The sequence below is a fragment of the Capricornis sumatraensis genome, chromosome 1 (assembly GCF_032405125.1).
Source record: "Capricornis sumatraensis isolate serow.1 chromosome 1, serow.2, whole genome shotgun sequence".
NCBI classification, from domain to species: domain Eukaryota; kingdom Metazoa; phylum Chordata; class Mammalia; order Artiodactyla; family Bovidae; genus Capricornis; species Capricornis sumatraensis.
This window is the reverse complement of record NC_091069.1, coordinates 1,902,577-1,921,141: the sequence shown is the minus strand read 5'-3', so window position 1 is coordinate 1,921,141 and position 18,565 is coordinate 1,902,577. Positions and strand designations below refer to the sequence as shown.

At 67.3% G+C, this 18,565-nt stretch overlaps 1 protein-coding gene across 6 annotated transcripts in view; it reads left to right on the top strand.

Moving 5' to 3' along the window:
- Positions 1–18,565, top strand: part of RXRA (retinoid X receptor alpha) — an 89,268-nt gene that overhangs the window by 53,458 nt on the left and 17,245 nt on the right. For all 6 annotated transcript variants that reach the window (XM_068988147.1, XM_068988115.1, XM_068988108.1 and 3 more), the window contains exons 2-4: positions 11,308–11,573; positions 16,844–16,994; positions 17,559–17,738. In XM_068988147.1, the coding sequence (XP_068844248.1) occupies positions 11,308–11,573; positions 16,844–16,994; positions 17,559–17,738 (597 nt within the window). The remainder of the gene's footprint in view (positions 1–11,307; positions 11,574–16,843; positions 16,995–17,558; positions 17,739–18,565) is intronic.

Sequence of the window (18,565 nt, the reverse complement as noted above, 5' to 3'; positions counted from 1 at the left end):
GGGCGGGCACCCAGGCGTGCTGGCGCCACGCACACGTCCTGGGGCTGGTGTCCCCCACCCTCGCCGGCGACCGCGAAGGCTGGCTCCAGGTCCAAGTCTCCGAGCCCGAGGTTTCTCTAAGGCTGCGTCCTGCAGCGGAGAGCCCTGCGCAGCGGGGGGCTCTGCCTTCCTGATCTGGAGGCATTGGCGGGGGTCTGTGTCCACACCCCTCCAGCAGCTGTCCCTCGAGGGCAAGCACTGGGCAGCCCAACGTGCCAGCCTGGACAGGCCTCCAGCTCTGTGTTGGTTTTCTCGTCTGTACAGTGGGTGCAGGGAAGAGAATTGTCTAGGTCTGTTTGTCTCTTGACACAACAAAACATTCAAAGTCACGTGAAGCGAGCTTCACATGGAAAATGTCCTGGGCTGGCCTGGGCGGCTCTGTGCTCGTAGAGGGTGTGGGATGTGTTGATCCTTAGTCTGGAGTTCTTAGATAGAAGCAGTGAGTGAGTGAGTGAGTGAGTGAGTGAGTGAGTGAGTGTGTGTGTGTGTGTGGCGGGCACTTTGGTTGTTGCAGCCCTCGTGTGACAAGGTGTCATCGTGTTTGGTGGCTGGGCCGGACATTCTGAGTGTCCTGCAGGCACGCTGCTTGCCTCCTTGGGGGAGGAGACCCTTGTCCAGGCCACACGTAGGAGATGCGTGCAGGGCGTGGGGATCTGTGGATGCAGAACGTGCACTTGGCTGCTAGGTATTTGGTCGATTTTTTTTGCCCATTGTCTCCTGCCTGGCTTCTCTTGGTACCGCCTCAGGCTTTTTCCAGTCGCTCATTGTCTGGGAAGTCCTCCAAAGCGGCGTGTTAGCGTTGTGGGTAGCATCGAGTCACTAGGCCCCGAGCAAGAATGGCTCCCTGAGTCAAACGTGTGCCGTGTCTGAGCGTCTGCAGTTGGTGGCTGCCATCCCGAGCGCGCCAGGCCTTCCCGCTCTTCTCCGGGGTCTTCCTGCACCTGCGTCTGCCGCCTGCTCAGCTCTGGGCAGGTGCGGGCGCTGTGCTCAAGGCCTCTGATGGAGAGGTTGTCCTTTGCTGTCTTTCTGAAGGTGCAGGCGGCAGCTGACTGCCCGCGAGGCCAGGTGGCAAGGGTCCACGGAGGTCCAGCGGGCCGCGGCTCCCCGGGAGGGGCTGCGCCCTGCTGCCCGCGCGGCTCTGTGGACGGCGTGTGGGTTTGGGGAGTCGGGGTGGGTTTGGAGCCTCGAGGGGCGTGGTTCTGGGTCCCTGCTACTCTGTGTCACGTGCCGGGGGGCCGGCCAAGAGAGCTGGACACCTCTGCCTGCCTGGCTTGCGTCCCCCTGCCTTGGTGTGGCCCCGCCCCTGAATCTGGGCCTCCTGGAGTCCAGCTGCCCTGGGCCAGGGTCTGGTCACTGCGGCCCCTCGGTGTGGTGCTGCCCTGGGGGTGCGTGTCAGCCATCTGGCTGGACGGTGATCCGCAGCCCCGGGCCCCACCTCCCATCCAGAGCTGCCCGGGGCTCGCAGCTCGCGGAGGCTATCTGCCCATGTCCCAAGGGCAGGTGCCAGCGGTGGAAGCATACAATCCCCAGGTCCCCCTCCCGCACCGTCGACCCTGGTCTTGGCCCCTCCTGGAGGCTGTTTGTGGTTGTTGACGAGGCCGAGAAGGTCAGGAAGGGGCACTGAGGCAGGGGGTGCTGGGGAGGCGAGGAGAGGGTGGGCTTTGGGATTGAGGGCCATGATGGGGGTCATGGGAGGCTCTGGTGGTGGCCGAGGGCGCGGGGGTCCTACTGCCAAGCGGCCATGCAGGGGCTGCTACAGGGTGGGGAGGGCATGCTGAGCCAGCCGCTGTGGCCTGGCTGCGGCCAGATCCGAGCGTGGCCTCTTGAGGCTCCGTCTGTACAGAGGGGCTGATGGGGCCCTCATGGAGGTCACGGTCATCCAGGCCCAGGGAGGCTGTCCAGCTGCCAGACGGCCCGTCCGCCCCTGCCTGGAGGCCCGTGGGCTGGGTGGCCAGGCTGGACGCTGCCGCGGGAAGTCGCTGCGTCCCTGTGCGGGTTCTCTGGGCTCGTGGGGCGCGGATGCGGCCTGTCCCTGAGTCTCTTGCGTACCCTCACTATGGGGGCCGTCCCTGGCTTCTCCCCTCTGCTGCCGCGGCGGCCCCTGAAAAGTGCCCGCTGGGGGTTGCGGAGGGTCTCAGCCTCCTGGCCGCTGGCCCGCGAGGTGTGTCAGGAATGAGGCCTCAGGTCAGGGACCTGGGACTGCGCTTCGATGCTCTGTGAGGACGGGGTGAGGTTCTTGGTCCCCCGGTGCAGAGTGGGGACCCCGTCCTGTCCCTGCACTTGCTGGGGGCCTGGGGCGGGGACTGGAGGAACAGCCTGGCACGCAGCAGGTCCCCAAGGGGTGGCCGGGGTGGGGGTCAGATCTCAGCTTGGGGACAGTCCTGCCAGCTCGTGAGCCCCCAGGTGGGCCGGCTCAGTGGGACGTAGCCCAAAAGGGTGCCGAGGTGCAGTCTGTGCGGGCCTCCCCCCAGGCTTTTAGCAGGGGTGAGTGGGGGTGATAAGCTGGACTGTGTGGGGGCCACCGTGCTGGCCCAGGCAGGAGGAGCTCCCGCCGCAGCGGAGATGGGGAAGCCCCGCTCCAGTTCTCGGCCTGTCTCACGGGAGCAGCCCTGCCTCCGTCTGCAGAGGCCCTGCCGCCCGCGCCTCCGCTCATGACGGGCACCGGCCTGGTGACTCCGGCTGAGTCAGTGTGGGGGGTGGGGGTGAGCCTCTGCCCTGGGAGGACACCGAGGGGCCAGGCTCGCAGCACACTGTGGCGGCGGGGTCTCCAGAAGCCCCCCAGGAGCCCCTTGGGTGCCGGGCTGGCTCTCTGCACCCCCAGGTCTCAGGCTTGGCCCTGCTGCACCCCTCACGTGGCTCTGGAGATGCCGAGCATCCATGCCCACATCCGAGAAATGGCGATGCTTGAGGGTGGTGGGAGGGCTGGGGACGTCCCGGTAGAGGCCAGCCCACGTCAGGCCCCAAGGAGCCGCCCTGCTCCCTGGCCGCCCGGCATCCTGGGGCGGGAGGGCCCCCGGGACAGCTGCCCCCGTCTCCAGCACAGGAGGCCTGAGTATCTGCTGGGTGTCCCCGACGCCTCAGGGCTGCGGGAAATGCAGAGCTTCAGACAGGCCGGGGGTGGAGGCACCTGTGTTCCACGACAGAGCTGGGCGGCGGCCCCTGAGCCCGCGGAGCGGCGTGGCTCAGAATGAAACAAGCATCACTTCTTTTCCTGTTGAAGAGAAACCGCCTCAGCCAGCCCGCGGGCTCGGGGGGCCCCCTTGCCCTCTAGACGGCCGTGGGGCAGGCGGGGTTTCGTCAGGAATTCCCCCACGCCCCGCGTCCCCTCCTCTGCCGCCTGGGCCAGCTCCCCGGAGTTGCTGGGGAAGGTTCAGGGGCACTGCTTGGACGGGAGGCCGCGGTGCCCGGGAGCCCCTGCCGGGCCCTGGAGAGGTGAGCGTGCTCCCGGATGCCCGCGCTCGTTGTCCCCACGGTGGACGTCCTCGCCGGCAGCAGGTCCAGCCTGGAGCTTGGGGCCGGCCTCCTGGGCTGGCCTGGGGTCTCTGCGTGAGAGTGAGGAGTGCTGGGCGTCTGGTGGAGAGCGGCTCTGGTGCTGGGGGCAGGGAGCACCCCGCCCTCCCAGCCCCTTCTTCACGGGCAGGGGGGACAAAGGGCTGCTCGAGTCCCCAGGCTTCCAGAGGGCAGGGCGGCCACCGGGGCTGTTTCCCAGACTCGAGCTTTACCTCGAGGTTGCTCTGATTTCAGGCGGGGGGTGCACAGGCCACCGGCCGTCAGCAGGCCCTGCGTTTGGGGATCTCCGCTTTGCAGAGGCCGCGGCGGTGACGGCGTTGCACGCAGGCTCAATGGTGCTCTTTGGACAGAAGCCACCTGCCAGGGCAGGAGACGCAGGTTTGCTTCCTGAATCAGGAAGGTCCCCTGGAGAAGGAGACGGCAGCCCACTCCAGGACTGTGGCCCGGGAATCCCCATGGACAGAGGAGCCTGGCAGGCTAGTCCTAGGGGTCGCCAAGAGTCGGACTGACTGAGGGGCTGAGCACAGCCTCAGCTGCCCTGTGGCCCCCTCCCTGTGGCCCCCCGCCCCCCACCCCCTGCCTCTTCCTGGGGATTCCGGCAGGCTTGGGGGTTCAGGTTTGGCCCCTCCCTGACCTCCCCCCAGGGCAGCTCCTGTCTGGCCACTGAGCAGGGGAATGACCCCGGGGTGGGCGGGGGGCTCTGTCACCGAGGTCGCCTGAATCCTCATCGTCCCCGGCCATCTCCGGGGTGGGCCCCAGCCGGTGCCTCTGTGGCCTGCGCCGTGGGGTGGGCACCTTGCTGGGCAGATGGGGAAACAGTACCCAGGTGGGAGCCTGGCCCTGGGGTGGGTCTCTGAATGCCGTGGCCGCCGTCCAGTCATTGCCAGTCCTGACCCTAAACGTCCCCAACCCCCAGCTTCCCCCAGGCCTCTGGGGACAGGCCTGCCTGCTGGGCTGACCTACGGATTGGTCCGTCTGGGGTCACCTGGCTGAAAAACGGGCCGAGCCCTGAGGGTGGTGAGCTGGCATTTTGGGAGCCAGCCTTCAGGGCACCTGCGGTGTGCAAGAGGAGCAGGCGGTGGTATCTGTGCAGCAGACTCCGTTATCTGGAGGCTCTGAGCGGCTTGTGTGGTGGTCTTTGCACCAGGTGCACTTCGGGTGTCCTGGTGGAGGGGCCGTCTTGCAGCCAGGGGACGGGGCCAGAGCTGCAGGGCTCCGCCGTGGTCTGACCCCAGCATCCTGGGGGTCTGGCCAGGTGTGTTCCCTGCACTGGCGAGCCTGGCTCCCCGAGTCGTGGAGAGTTGGGGTGAACGGGGCTCCGGGACTCGGCCAGTGCAGTGCCCCCTCCAGCTTCAGCATGCCCCTCAGCCTCTAGGGTGCCCCCAGGGAGTGCCCTCCGTGGGCGCCTGTCTGGGTGCCGCCAGCCCAGTGGGTTGTGGGGGGTCCGCTGCAGGAACTGGGGGGAAGCTGGCGCAGACACGCTGGGTTGGCACTCTTGCTTGGCCTGGCGTGCAGGCTGGACCCCAGACCCCTGGGACCGTGAGCTTCCGGGCGTGGGCCTGGGGGGCGGCCTCCTGCCAAGACCCCGGCCTGAGCGCCCCACCCAGGGCCTTGGCACCATTGCGCCTGAGCTCTCTCGTGGACCTGGAGGTCCAGGCGCCGGCCGGCTGGCCCTGGGAGCCCCGTCTGCCCCACCCCCGCCTCCCGCTTGCGCTCCCCACTTCCAGCATGGCAGCCGGGCTCCAGCCACACCTGCCACCACAGGGCCCAACCGCGGTGCCCCCAGAGTGTGCCAGTGTGCCAGCGAGGGCGGCCCCACCGCTTCCCTTCCCTCCCCCGCCCCTCGCCAGCCCCGGCCGGCTCAGGACAGCCATCAGAGCCCGGAGCATCGAGCCTTTGTCACTCGTGGCAGAAGCCACCCAGGGTCACCGTCCGCCGCCTCGGGGGGCGGGGCAAGTGGCCCCTCGGGTGGCGGTGCCGATGGTGGTGGTGCCGGCAGAGCTTCCGTCCACCGAGTCCGCAGCCCCCGGTCTCTCTGGGCCCTGGTGTAGCCTTGAGGCCGGTGGGGCCGCGCTGTCTGCTCCTCACTCAGCGGCGTCCAGTCGGCCTGCCCTCTCCTCCCCCTCCCCCAGGTGTCACGGAGGCTGGGCAGGGCAGTTGGCGGCTGCCTGCCTCCCACACAGCTTGCTCGGGTGGAGCCCTGCCGGGTGTCGGGGGAGTCTGGGCGGTGCACGAGGGGTGACGGAGACGCCTGTCTTGGGTCGCTGTGTCCCCCGCTCCTGTCGCCTCCGGGGTCTGGAGGGTCAGGGCTGCCCCGGACTCTGGTGTGGGCCCTGACGTCGATGGCCTCCTGGGCCTGGGACCCTTCTGGCCGGTGGGGAGGCCCCTTGCTAGGGCCCCTGAGGCCGCCTGCCCTCTGGGCTCGACCCTCCTCTGAGGCCCCGAGGTGGAGGCCGAGCTGACCCGTGTCCCCCACGCTGGGGCAGAGGTTTGGGGTGTTGTTGGGGAAAGGGCCATGGTACCCCAGAGGAGCTGCAGTCCAGGCCGCCTGAGCCCCCAGGCAGAGGCCGTGGGCCGGCCGTGCTCCCGGCCCACCCTCTGCAGGCCCCCGGCTCGGCGGGGACCCCTCTCTGCAGGGCCTGTCTGCACAGCAGGCGTGCCCACTTACAGAAGGGTGCTGCCCCCATTCCAGAGGGTCCCCCTTCCCGTGGGGCCTGTGGGCCTTCCTGCCCCCCCGGCCCCCACGCCCCGCCTCCCCCAAACCCCGGCGCGCCGTGGTCCCGCCGCAGGCCCCACGGCTGCCACTTCTGCCTCCTGCGGGTGCCAGGGGAAGCAGTCCTTCCGGAAGGCGGGGGCTGGGGGTGGGTGTCCCAGGAAGCTCCGGAGGGCCTGCCAGCTCCCCGCCGTGGGGTTTCGGTTCCGGGGGGCCGGGGGAGGGTGGTCCTCTGGCAGGGGTGGGGGAGCGGATGCCCGTGCTCAGAGCCTGGCTTGGTCCTGGTCGGGTCGGGGGCTGATTCCCTGGGACTCTTCTCGCCACCCCCGCCCCCCCCGTGCCCGTCTGTTCCTGCCCCCTGCCCAGCTCCTGCCCGGGGCCCCTCCCCACACTCCCTCGCATCTGCTGGGCTTCCTGCTTGGGCCCTCCTGGCCCCCAGGACATGCAGCCTGGACCCTGAACCCCAGCTTGGGGCCTGCTCGGACCCCGCCCTGCTGAGCCCTGCAGGTTCAGGAGAGCAGTGGAGCCTCCCAGCTCTGCCTTCCGAGGGTCGGGGGTCCCCTGGCCTCGAGCCTGTGAGGCTTGCCTTGGGCTGGCATTTCCTGTCGCCTCCCCCGCCTTCCCTGGCAGAGGCCGGAAGGGAGTTGGTGGGGGTTCCCCAGCTTCCTTCTGGGGGGCCCGGGCAGGGAGGGAGGCGGAGGGTCCTGGAGGGCTTTCTGGAGGAGGGAGCCCGTGCGGCTGGGGGCTGTTGGCTGGGGGAATGCCCCCCGCCCCCAAGAGGGAGCCCAGGGTCTTCTGCTTGGCCATGCTCGAGCTTGCATACAGCTCTCACGGGGAACTCACCACCTCAGGAAGCGGCCTGGGCCTGTACCGTGGGAACAGTCTCTGACTTTGCCGAGTGTAACCTTTCACCCCTGCCCCGGGCCCTACAGTCACTGCTGTGCTCTGGGTGCTGAACCTTCCGGGGCATCCCGTCTCTGCCCCATGGCATCCGTTTCTGGCCTCCAGGTGTTTGCGTTTAGCGTCAGTTTTATGGCCTGAAGTGCTTTCTGTGCCAAGGAAGAGGTCTGTCCCTCACTCTGCCAGGCAGGCCTCCTGTCCCTTTGTCCGGGTCGGGGCTGCCTGGCTCTTCGTGGGGGTCCCTGTGAGCTCCCAGGCCATGGCCTCCTTCCGAGGCCAGGTCTCACGGATTGCTGCTGGTCCCCAGGGGCCGGGAGGGTGTCAGCAGAGGGTGGTCCTGGGCCCGGCCCAGGTTTGGGACAGGGAGATTCGGGAGTTGGGCTTTGCCCCTTCCCCGGAGTGCCCTGGGTCCTCGTGGGTGGGGAGGGTTGGCTGTCAGCAGCTCCCAGGGTGGGGTCTGGGCCTGAGCCTTGAGTCCTGCAGCCCAGGATCAGATAAGCATGTAGTGACCGCTGGTGGCGAGTCCCCTGAAGGTCCAAAGTATGACTTCAAGAAGAGCGCCTTATCGTAGCCCCTGCTTACAGAGGGTGGGGACACATGCTGGCCCGGAAGAAGCAGAGCCTGCCGACACGTGGGGCAGGGGGTGTTTAGGCACTTTCTTTCCTAATGTTCTCTCCCTGGCCAGACTCCAGAAGACTCCAGAAAATACACCCAGGGCATTGTCACCCGGGCTCCGGGAAGTGTCTACTGTGGGCGTTGTGTATCAACAGGAAGGGCCCTCAGTGGGAGTCTGGGGGCTTTGGGGGTCGCTGAGGTGGGCATGGGCTGGGGTGGCCTTTCCCCGGGGCCTGTAGCCCCCTGGTCTGGAGTGGTTGGTGTTCACGTGAGCCTGGGGGCTGGCCTGGGGAACCAGGCCCTCTCTTCGCATCTGGAGGGTGGGCTGTATCCAGGACCGCTGGCCCCCGTCTCTCTCCCAGTACCCCCCTCCGCTCCTCGCGCCAGGCTTTCCCGCCCAGTTTTCCAGCGCCTGGCTCCCCTCCTCATGGTTCTCATACTTGGGGTGCCGCCTGGCAGCTGGCAGCCAAACAGGCCACTTCCCTCCTTCCTTCCGGCCAGAGCTTTCTCCTGCCTCTCCCGCCCCTTCCTGCCAAGCAGCAGCAAACAAACAAACAAGCCAGCGGCTCAGGCCCAGCAGGCCCAGCCCAGACCCGCGAGCGTCTGCAGCTGCGGGGGTGGGGAGCTCTGCGGCCCTGCCTGTGGGCGTGGACGGCCAGCAGCGGGGGCGCCCCCGGCCCTGCCACCTGCACTCCACCCCTTTCGGGCAGCCACCTCCAAGAAGCCCCTTTGTCTTCTCCTCCAATCTGAAACTCGGTGCCCCAGGCTGGCCAAGTGGAGGTGGGGAAACTGCAGGAACACCGGGGTGACGTCTCCCTCTTGGCTTCAGACTCCCATCTCGCTTCTAGAGGAGCGTGTTGGGCAGCTCCCCTCAGGAGGCTAGGCCTTCGGGCTTCTGGATGCAGAGGTCGGAACGCTCACGTTCCCATCTGTGGCCCCAGCGGTAGCCGCTATGCTCTCTGGGGACGATGCCTGCAAAACGGATGTTGTAATGTCCATCTTGCTCCCCGCCCCCGTCCCCCGGAGGTCAGAAAGGTGCTTCCTGGGACTCAGTGACGGGAAGGGGCCTGCGCTAGCCTGCACCTTGCAGCGTGGGCTGAAGCAGGGTTCCTCTAGCAGGGAGGGGGCGGCGAGGGCCGGCGAAGTGGGCATCCCACGGGCGTGGGGAAGGAGCAGTGACCGTGGGCCTGGGGGCAGCTGCAGGTTTGGGGCAGCGTGCCTGCTGAGCATTTCCTTGTCTGTCACAGGTGGGTGGACAAGGTCAGGGCCTTCACTGAGGTCAAGGGCGTGCAGCCAGACCTCGTGTCTGCTTCCCTTCCTGCAGCCTGCCTGCTCTCACCAACCCCTGGGGAAGACCTCTGGGCATACAGGTTGTAGGCATCCTCTTGTGGGTCATGTGTGGAAGTTGCTCCGTCGTGTCCGACTCTTTGTGACCCCATGGACTGTTCTCCAGGCCAGGATACTGGAGTGGGTAGCCTATCCCTTATCCAGGGGATCTTCCCGACCCGGAAATTGAACCCAGGTCTCCTGCATTGTGGGCAGATTCTTTACCAGCTGAGTGGCAAGGGAAGCCCAGGAATACTGGAGTGGGCAGCCTTTCCCTTCTCCAGGGATCTTCCTGACCCAGGAACGGAAGCGGGATCTCCCGCATTGGGGGTGGGTTCTTTACCAGCTGAGCCCCTGATGGTGATGCAGGAAGCTTAATGGCTCATAGGGCTGGGTTGCAGTTCCCATCTATGCCAGTAGGTGCCGCCATCTGGACCTGGACTCCATAAGCTCTTTCAGTGAAACGCTTTATGCTCGTTTCTGTGAATGGCGAGGGCTTTCGATGAGGCAGTCTTGCTGTGCAGTGGCAGATGGGCCCCTACTCCTTGGCGTGGAATTCAAGGCCCCCTTGCCATGCCCCTCCTCCCTCAGAGGGCAAGTGAGGGAGGGGGTGCCCAGCAAGCTGGGGGCTGCAGGAAGGAAATGGGTAAGAGCTCCCAGAGAAGGGGGTCCTCAGGGTTGGCAGAGCTTCCTGTGTGCCTGGTGGGGGGGGCTCCCCACTCTGTGGGCTGCCCAGCACCTCCATGGACAAGTTCAGAAGGCCCTGGGAGAGAGCTCGGCTCCGGCCAAAGTCGGGCCTGCCTGGCTGTGCCTGGGGGTGGCAGTGTCGTGCAGCATGTCCCCAGGACTGTTGGTACCGGTGGCTGATGTTGGGGGGGGGACTTGGGGGTGATGCCCAGACAAGGCTTCTTCCTGCTCTGAGCCTGGCGCTCTGGGCACGGCTGCTCTCAGGTTCGGGCATGCGAAATCCTCCTGGGGCTGTTGGGTGGTCCAGGCAGGGTGTCCCCCCAACCTGGGAGTGCCTGGAGAGGGCCACCGCATTGCACCCCTGGCCCGCTCGACTTGTCAGAAGCTTGTGTGATCACCGCAGGCTTGGCTGGAAGACCCAGAGACCATTTTTCAGATGGGAAGGCTGAGGCCCCGGGCAGGGTCCGGGGTGGGGTCCTGGTGTGCTCAGGGCGCCCTGCCAGACAGAAGCAGGGTTTGCTGTGGCCTGCAGCTCTGGCCCCACCTGCCTTGCTGGGGCCTCTTTGAGTTCCCGTGGTCTGCTTAGGCCCTCGGGCGGCAGTTTCACCCCGGAGAGCCTCCCTCCTGTGGAAGCTTCTCGCTGAGCCCTCGGGGTGGGGAAGGGAGGCCCAATTAGTGCTTGACGGGACTTGGAAAACCCTGGGATGAAAGACTGGCATGTGGGAGGTCCGGGCCTCTCACCGCAGCCTCTGTAGGCTGCCTGTCTCCAGACCTGGCGCACACCCGGGCCCTTCCACCAGGCCCACTGGGAAGCTCCCCGCCCCCAGGCCACAGGCCACCAGGCCCAGGGCACACAGGAAGCCATACCTCTCCAGGGCCCCATGTGTTAGAGGGCCTGGGGGTGTGGTGTCTCGGCCACCACTGCTTGGGTCCCTGAGCAGGCTCGTGCGGTGTGCTGGGCCCACTGTGCCGTGGGTAGCTGGAAGGACGCAGGGCCTCAGTTTCCCATCTGTAATATGGGGTAAGGGGACCTGCCGTTTACCTCCCAACTTCGTTCGCTCATCCACACTGAGGAAATGGACTGATTCTGCTGCACGGTGGGTGTGGTGGAAACATCAGCCTTCAGGTTTTTTATTATCCCCAGACTTTCACCTTGACCCCCTGAGTAGATGGGCGGAGAGGCTGGCAACTCTGGGCCACTGGCATTCCAGGTGGATGGGCCTGGTGTGCTGCGGGTTTGAGGGGCAGCCATCTGGCCTCCCTGTTGGGGTAGGCTGTCAGCCTGCCCTTCCTACGTCTGCCTTGGGCCCAGCCTGAACCTCAGAGTTGGGCCAGGCAGGGCTGGTGCCCGGAGGGGAGCTCTGGGCGGGCCTGGCCGGGCCTCCCTGGCCGGTGGGCCCCTGCCCAGGGCAGTCCCTTGCCATTCCAGGCCTGGCGTGGACACCGCGGCCGGGGGATGGGTAGCAGGTCGCCGGTGCGGGCTCCTGACCTGCCTCCTGTGGCTTCTTGTCTTGCAGACTTCTCCACGCAGGTGAACTCCTCCTCCCTCAGCTCCCCCGCAGCGCGCGGCTCCATGGCGGCCCCCTCGCTGCACCCCTCCCTGGGGCCCAGCATCGGCTCCTCGCTCGGCTCCCCGGGACAGCTGCACTCACCCATCAGCACCCTTAGCTCGCCCATCAACGGCATGGGCCCGCCCTTCTCGGTCATCAGTTCCCCCATGGGCCCGCACTCCATGTCGGTGCCCACCACACCCACCCTGGGCTTCGGCACCGGCAGCCCCCAGGTAAGTGCGGGGCGGTGCCCGGACCAGGGGCGGGGCCTGGGCCAGGGGCGGGCTCTGGGCCAGGGGGCGGGGCCTGCCTAGGGGCGGGGCCTGAGTGGAGCGCCCGGACCAGGGGGCGGGGCTTGACCTTACCTGCACCTTCTATGTTGGCTCAGATAGTAGAAGCGGCTGTCTGCAATGCGGGAGACCTGGGTTCCATCCCTGGGTCGAGAAGATTCCCTGGAGAAGGAAATGGCAACCCACTCCAGTACTCTTGCCTAGAAAATCCCATGGACGGAGGAGCCTGGTCATGGGGTCGCAAAGAGTCGGACACGACTGAGTGACTTCACTTTCACTTTCACTTTCACTTTTTATGGCCCCTGGGAAGCAGGTGCCGTCACTTCCACCTTTTGTCTCTGGAAGCGGTCTCAGAGAGATGACCTCCTGGGCTCGGTGGTCTCCATGGTCGAGTTTGCTCAGATGCTTCTTGGAACAGTCTGTCTTTTGGGGTCGTGTCTGGATGAGGAGGCAGCTGGTGCCTGGCAGAGCCAGCTGTTGTCTGGGGGACCCCTGAGGCCTGGCCCACCGCCCACCCCCGCCAACCCGCCCAGTGTGGGTACTTCTTGTCTGAACCCCGACAGAGCTGCCCAGGGCCCTAGCTGCTCTTCTCCTCCCCTGGCTCTGATGGTCTCCTGGTGGGATGTTTTGCTGAATGCCTGGGAGATCTACTTGAACCAAGGGTTCTCCTTGTTTCTGGGGCTCAAACTGTCCTTCCTCACAGAGCTGAGTTCTCCTTTGCTGAGTGTCATTCATGTCTGGGATCAGCGGTCATCTTTGTGGAGGAAGGTCCCAGTAGAGAAAGGCCAACCCCACAGAGGAAGGCCCCCCCATAAAGGAAGGCACCCCCACCCCAGTAGAGGAGGTCCCCCATAGAGGGAGGCCTCCCAGAGAGAAAGCACCGCCCCCATAGAGGGAGGTCCCTGTAGAGGAGGCCCCCCATAGAGGAGGCCCCCCCCATAGCGGAAGGCCTGTCCATCAAGGAGGCCCCAGTAGAGGAGGGCTTGTGACAGGAGCTCTGGGAACTGTCTCCCTGGGGAGGGCAGGACAGCCATCTCGAGAGGGAGTCCAGCACAGGTCCCCCTGCCCAGAGAAGTGTGCCTGGCGGTGTCAGCGTGCCCCGCGGGCGCCCTGCCACCCGGGAGGTGCCCTGCCTCCAGGACTCCCCACTCCTGGCACAGGAGGGCAGGGTGCCTTGGAGGTCTGGAGCCCACCCCCTTCCTGCCGGCTGGGCCTGTCCCGAGCTGGTCTCGGGAAAGCTGGTCCCGGGCCCCTCGTCAGCCCCTTTGTTCCTGGGGGGGCCCATGCTCCCTTGTGTCCCCTGGCCTTCCAGAAGCAGACAGAAGGCTGGAGGGTTGGTACGAGGGGTCTCAGCCGCCTTCCTGGGATTGGCTGTGTTCTTTGTAGCGTAGCCACCACGCCCGGATCCTCACTGGCTGCAGAGTGCCTGCCGCTCAGCGAGAGGCAGATGAGGCCCAGCCTGCACGTGTCCCCTGGGAACCAGGCCAGAGGCAGCACCTGCTGGTTCTCAGGCCTGTGAAGCTCCTTGCTGCCCCCAGGCCTGGTGCCTGCCCTGCATGCCCCCAGGGCTCATGTGCGGAGGAGCCTGGGTGTGAGTCTGAAGTGGGGCCTCTGCGGGGTAGGGCTCGAGGGTGGCAGAGATGCCCCCAAGCCTGGGGTTAGCCTGTCCGGGGGTAGGGGTGGGGCGATGCCGGGGGGTGGGGGGTGTGGGGCCTCGTCTATCCTAGTAGGTTGCTTCCGGCACACAGCGAGGCTCCCGCCCCGCGATGGGTGCTTGTTGAGTGCAGGTGCTTGTGAGCAAGGAGCCGCAGGTCCCGAGCCTGATGCCGGGGCTCAGGGAGTGGAGGGGTGCTGGTGTGTCCCCCGACGTTCAGCGCTGACCCACTGCTCAGCTGTCCGCCTGCCCTTCTGTGGGCCAGTCAGGCCGCAGGTAGCTTAGCCGCGATCTGAGCCCTGGGCTCAGCTTCTGGCCACCATTCCTGGGAAGGCCTCAGTCCCCACCACCCTGCCCCCCATAACTGCTTCCCTGGGAGCTGAGTTCAGCTTCTAGGCTTCAGCAGTTTGTCTTAGAAACTTGGGGTTCCCCATATTCATGGAAGTGTGGGTGGAGTTCGGGGGGGCATCCCCCCACCTCCACCTCAAAACCACAACCGCGAAGTCAAGGGGCCGGAACCAGCGAGGCGGTCTGACTCCTGCTGCTGGCGGGGATGGCCCCCGACTCGACCGCGCCCTGCAGGGAAGTGGATGCGGGTGGTGCTGGGAGCTCTGGGCAGAACCGAGCCGGGCTGCGGGCACTGTGGCCTGAGCTGCCCCTCTTCTCCCCTGGTTCAGGGGCTCCATCGACCCAGGGGGCGTTCCCCACCTCGGCCCAGAGCTCGCCTGCAGTGCTGGGCACGTGTGGGCACCTTGGCGCCCTGGCCTCGCCACCCTGACAAGCCTCCTTGGGCAGGACCTGCATGGGCCCTACCTGTCCTTGCTGTGGGCACTGCGGCCGTGAAGCTGCATCCACCAGGCCATGTGTAGGAGTTTGCCCTCGGCCTCGATGGGCAGGCAGAGGCCGGTGGGGTTCAGGGGCCTCCCACCCCATGCTGACGGGGGTGATCGGCCTCACCGGCTAGGGCTGGAAAGGAAGGGTGTGGTGGGCATGGACGAGGGGCGGCGAGAGACAGGAGGAGATCTGGGGCCCCGATGGAGCCGGGTGGTTATCTCAGCAAGTCCTGAAGGCTCTGCGGGAACTGAGGTGAATGCTGAGGACGCGAAAGGGGAAATGGGACGGGCCCCCACCCTGGGCACGCTGCGGAGCCGCCACTGACGCTGACCGTGCCTGAGGGCTCCGTCCTAGGTGCTAAGGCCCACCTCAGGTTATGGAGAGCGGACACCGGTCCCGAGGGCCTGCCTGTGGGGGGCTTGGGGACAGGACAGGTGGGCCCTACCCACCCAGCATGGTTTGGACAGACACAGAGGAAGTGCCCAAGTTCCTTTCCGGGGTGCCGCCCAGCGGATCCAGCTGCTCAGGGTTGTGGCTGGGCTCCCACAGCCTGAGGGAGGCCTCGGGCCCAGCCTCCGGCCCACACCGGTGTCCTCAGGGCCCCTGGGGACCTCCCTTGGCCTCTGCTGCTGACTGGCCACCCCGGCCACCCCGGTCTCCTGCCCTTTTACCAGCAGTCCTTTGGTGTGCCCTCCTCCGAGCATGTGCTTGGCGGCTCCCTCTGGCTGGGTGATGCCTTCCGTCGTCTGTGGCCCGGCCGGCCTGGGGGTGGTCCCCCGAGGCCCCAGTGCTCTGCAGAGACTGCTTGCTGTGCCCCGAGCTGGGCTCGTGAGCTCTGCTGTCAGCGTGGCCCCCAGATTGCTCCAGCATCCTGACGGCGACCTTCGGACGGAGGCACTCCTGTCTCTCTGGTTTTTACACGAGAAGCCTCAGGCCCAGGGCGGTTAGATAATTCCCCCAAAGTCACTCAGGGAATGAAGGGGGCAGAACCCCCACGGTCAGCTGTGGCCGCCCCCCCAACCTCCTGGCGAGCCCCACCTGGGCAGGGGGCAGCGGGTGGCCTTGGGTGCCTGGCTGGGTGCTCAGTGGATGGTCTCGAGGCTCTGGGCTGGCCTATTCCTGGGGCCCTGGACACTCTTTCAGCATGCAGGGAGTCCCTCAGAGCTGTGGCTCCCAGAGGCCTGAGCTCACACCTGCGTCACCCCTTAAAGCTGTGTGCCCTTGGCTGGCCGCTGCATCGACTCTGGAGGGGGGCGGGCGGCTCTCCCCGCTCACTCGGGGCTTCCCACAGGGCACAGCCCAGCACGATGGCACTCGGCAAATAGCCGGAGCCCCCTCTGAGCTGACGGTCTTCCAGAAGATGCTTCTGAAGCCTGCAGATCGTGCTGGGGGGTGGGGGGTATTCTTGGATCCAGTGGGGTCCTCTGGACACCCCTCGCCCCTCCCCTTGTGTCCTGACAGCTCCACAAGGCCATAGCTGGCCTCCCGGCCTCCCTGCAGCCCCCTGAGTCCCGTGGGCTTCAGTGTCCTCATGGAACCAGGTGGCCACCTGGGCAGGCGAGCCCAGACGTCCAGGGCTGGAAGAGCCCGTGCAGGTGCTCGGCGAGTGCTCTGTGAGCACCAGCTCCTCCTGTCTTGGGAGGAGGGGGATGGGAGTCAGGGCCCACAGGGAGGGAAGGGGGTGAGGCTCCTGTGTGCAGGAGGAGCCCGGCCCGGGGCGACCCGGGGGCGGCGGCCGCAGTCCGTCCAGAGGCGCTGCAGGACCTGACTTCCGCCTCGGTCAGGGCTTTGCAGAAGTGAGGGCATTGGGGGGCTGCCGGCTGGCGCCCTGGCGCCTGTGGGGCGCGGCTGGCTTGCAGGGTGCGGTGGGAAGCACCCCTGGGCCCTGGGCGCTGACGGGAGAGTTGGGGTGGGCGCAGCGGAACCAAAACTGCTGTGTCACTGCCGAGGCAGCTGTTGCCACGGTGACCGGTGAGTTTCCCACGCTTCCTCCTGGCGCAGCGTCAGGATGGCGGGAGGGGCGGAGGGGGTGTGTGTGTGGGTGAGGCTGTGTGTGGGTGAGGCTGTGTGTGTATGTATGTGCGAGGATTGTGTGTGTGTGTGTGTGTGTTTAGGGGTGCTGCCTCCTTCCTCTCGGGTTGCATGATCCGAGACCCCCACCATGCTGTGTGTGTGTGTGTGTGTGTGTGTGTGTGTGTGTGTGTGTGTGAGGCTGTGTGTGTGTGTGTGTGTGTGATGGCAGGAGGGGCGGAGGATGTGTGTGTCTTTAGGGGTGCTGTCTCCTCCTCCCCTCTCTCCTCTCTGGGGTCAGGCTTCGGTGCCCATCCACGGGTTGGGGTCCCTAAAGCGCCGGCCACACCAGCGGGTCCCAGAGCTCTGGCTGGCCGCTGGGGGCAGTGCCCGGGGGTGGCAGGCAGTTCTCACTTAGGCGGACGAGGGGCAGGGGTGGGAGCCGGGGCCTTCTGGGTCCTTCTTCGAGCCTGGGGTTCCGTGGGAGCTGGGGCCCTGGGGGCAGTACGGCCTCCTCCAGCCTGGCCAAGCCGACGGGGCGGACATCCTGCCGGGCTCCCTGGGGCTGGGCCTGCTGGGCCACATTGCTGGGGGTGGGCGAGGCCCCCTCCGAGCCCCCGTTTCTCTCTCCGTGGAAGGGGGCGTGGCAGTGCCTTCCTTGTCCCGCGGATGCCCCGTGGCGCCTGCCAGGGCCGACCCTGCTTTCCCTCCGCAGCTCAGCTCGCCCATGAATCCCGTGAGCAGCAGCGAGGACATCAAGCCCCCACTGGGCCTCAATGGTGTCCTCAAAGTGCCGGCCCACCCCTCAGGGAACATGGCGTCCTTCACCAAGCACATCTGTGCCATCTGCGGGGACCGCTCCTCAGGTGAGCCGCGGGACCCCCGGGGGCGGGGCGGGGCGGGGCCGAGGGCGGGGCGGGGCTGCAGGGCCCGGGGGCGGGGCGGGGCGGGGCGGGGCCGAGGGCGGGGCGGGGCGGGGCTGCAGGGCCCCGGGGCGGGGCTGCAGAACCCCGGGGGTGGGGCGGGGCCGAGGGCGGGGCGCGGCGCTGGACCCCGGGGGCGGGGCGGGGCGTGGCCGAGGGCGGGGCGGGGCGGGGCTGCAGGACCCTGTGCGGGTGCGGGGGTGGGGGGCGGCAGGAGCCCGGCCCTGCCAGCGAGGGTCCGCGGGAGCTCTGAGCCGCTCACCCTGGACCTCCTAGTGCTTCCAAGTCCAGGAGATGGTGGGCGGGGGCAGCTGGGCTGTGCCCAGGGCCAAGGGCCTCTCGCACGCCCCCCCCCTCCCCGCCCCCGAGCCCAGCAGCCCCGCTGGCAGACCGGCCGAGCCTTTCCGGGGCGCCGGCCCTGACCTGGAGAGGACGAGGGCCCTGCGTCCGAGTCCGCGCGCCCCTGACCCCAGGCCGCGCGTGCGCTCACGGCCGCTCTGCCCGCAGGCAAGCACTACGGGGTGTACAGCTGCGAGGGCTGCAAAGGCTTCTTCAAGCGGACGGTGCGCAAGGACCTGACCTACACCTGCCGGGACAACAAGGACTGCCTGATTGACAAGCGGCAGCGGAACCGCTGCCAGTACTGCCGCTACCAGAAGTGCCTGGCCATGGGCATGAAGCGCGAAGGTAGGCCTGCCGGGCGCGCGGCCCTCCTTGCTCGCAGCTCCTTTGCGTACTTCTGATGACGGGGCTCTCACTACCTCCAGAGGCCTCCGCTGCCGCTGCGTTGGCATACATCCCTGGGGGCCGAGGTCTCTCACTCACTGACTTTTGCCTGAGCACCAGTTTCGCGCCAGGCTCTGGGGTTACAGGAGGGACACCCTGGGTCCTGCCTGCCGGCGGCTCCCAGCCCCACTGGGGACAGACATCCATCAGAGCCTCTCCGAGGTCCTGGTGGGCCTTGCTGAGTGCGTGGGCTCTGGGGGGCTGCGGTGGGAGGTGGGGGCTCCACCTGGAACGAACCCCAGAGACTGGACAGGCCGGTCCTGGGGCCTGCTTGTCGCCGCTCGGTAGGACGGTCCAGGAGACCCGGGGCTGGGGGGCCGGGCAGGGAGCGCTGGAGGCCATCAGGACAGCTGAAGCATGCTGGGCGCCGGGGTGTCCTGGGCTCTGCTTCCTCCCGCAGATGGGGCGGGGGTGCCTTGCGCCCCAGATCCTCACAGTAGAGAGACTCGGGCTGCAGGCCTCCGCCTTGGGACTGGGGCCGGGCTTCGTTGACAGCAGGTGTGTGTCCGGCGGTGGGGCAGGGAACAGGAAGGCTGCTCCCCCGGGGTCACTGAAACGGTCCTGCTGGCCTGCTGGCCGGGGCTGGGGCCTCGGGCGGGCTCCTCCCAGCCCCTTGCCGTCTGTGGGCCTCGGCTTCCCTGGCCCAGGCTTGGGGGCCCCTGGCTGGGAGGTGCTGTCTGGGGTGAGGGTCTGTGTGTCCCTCCTGCACTGTCTGCTCCCCGGTCCCC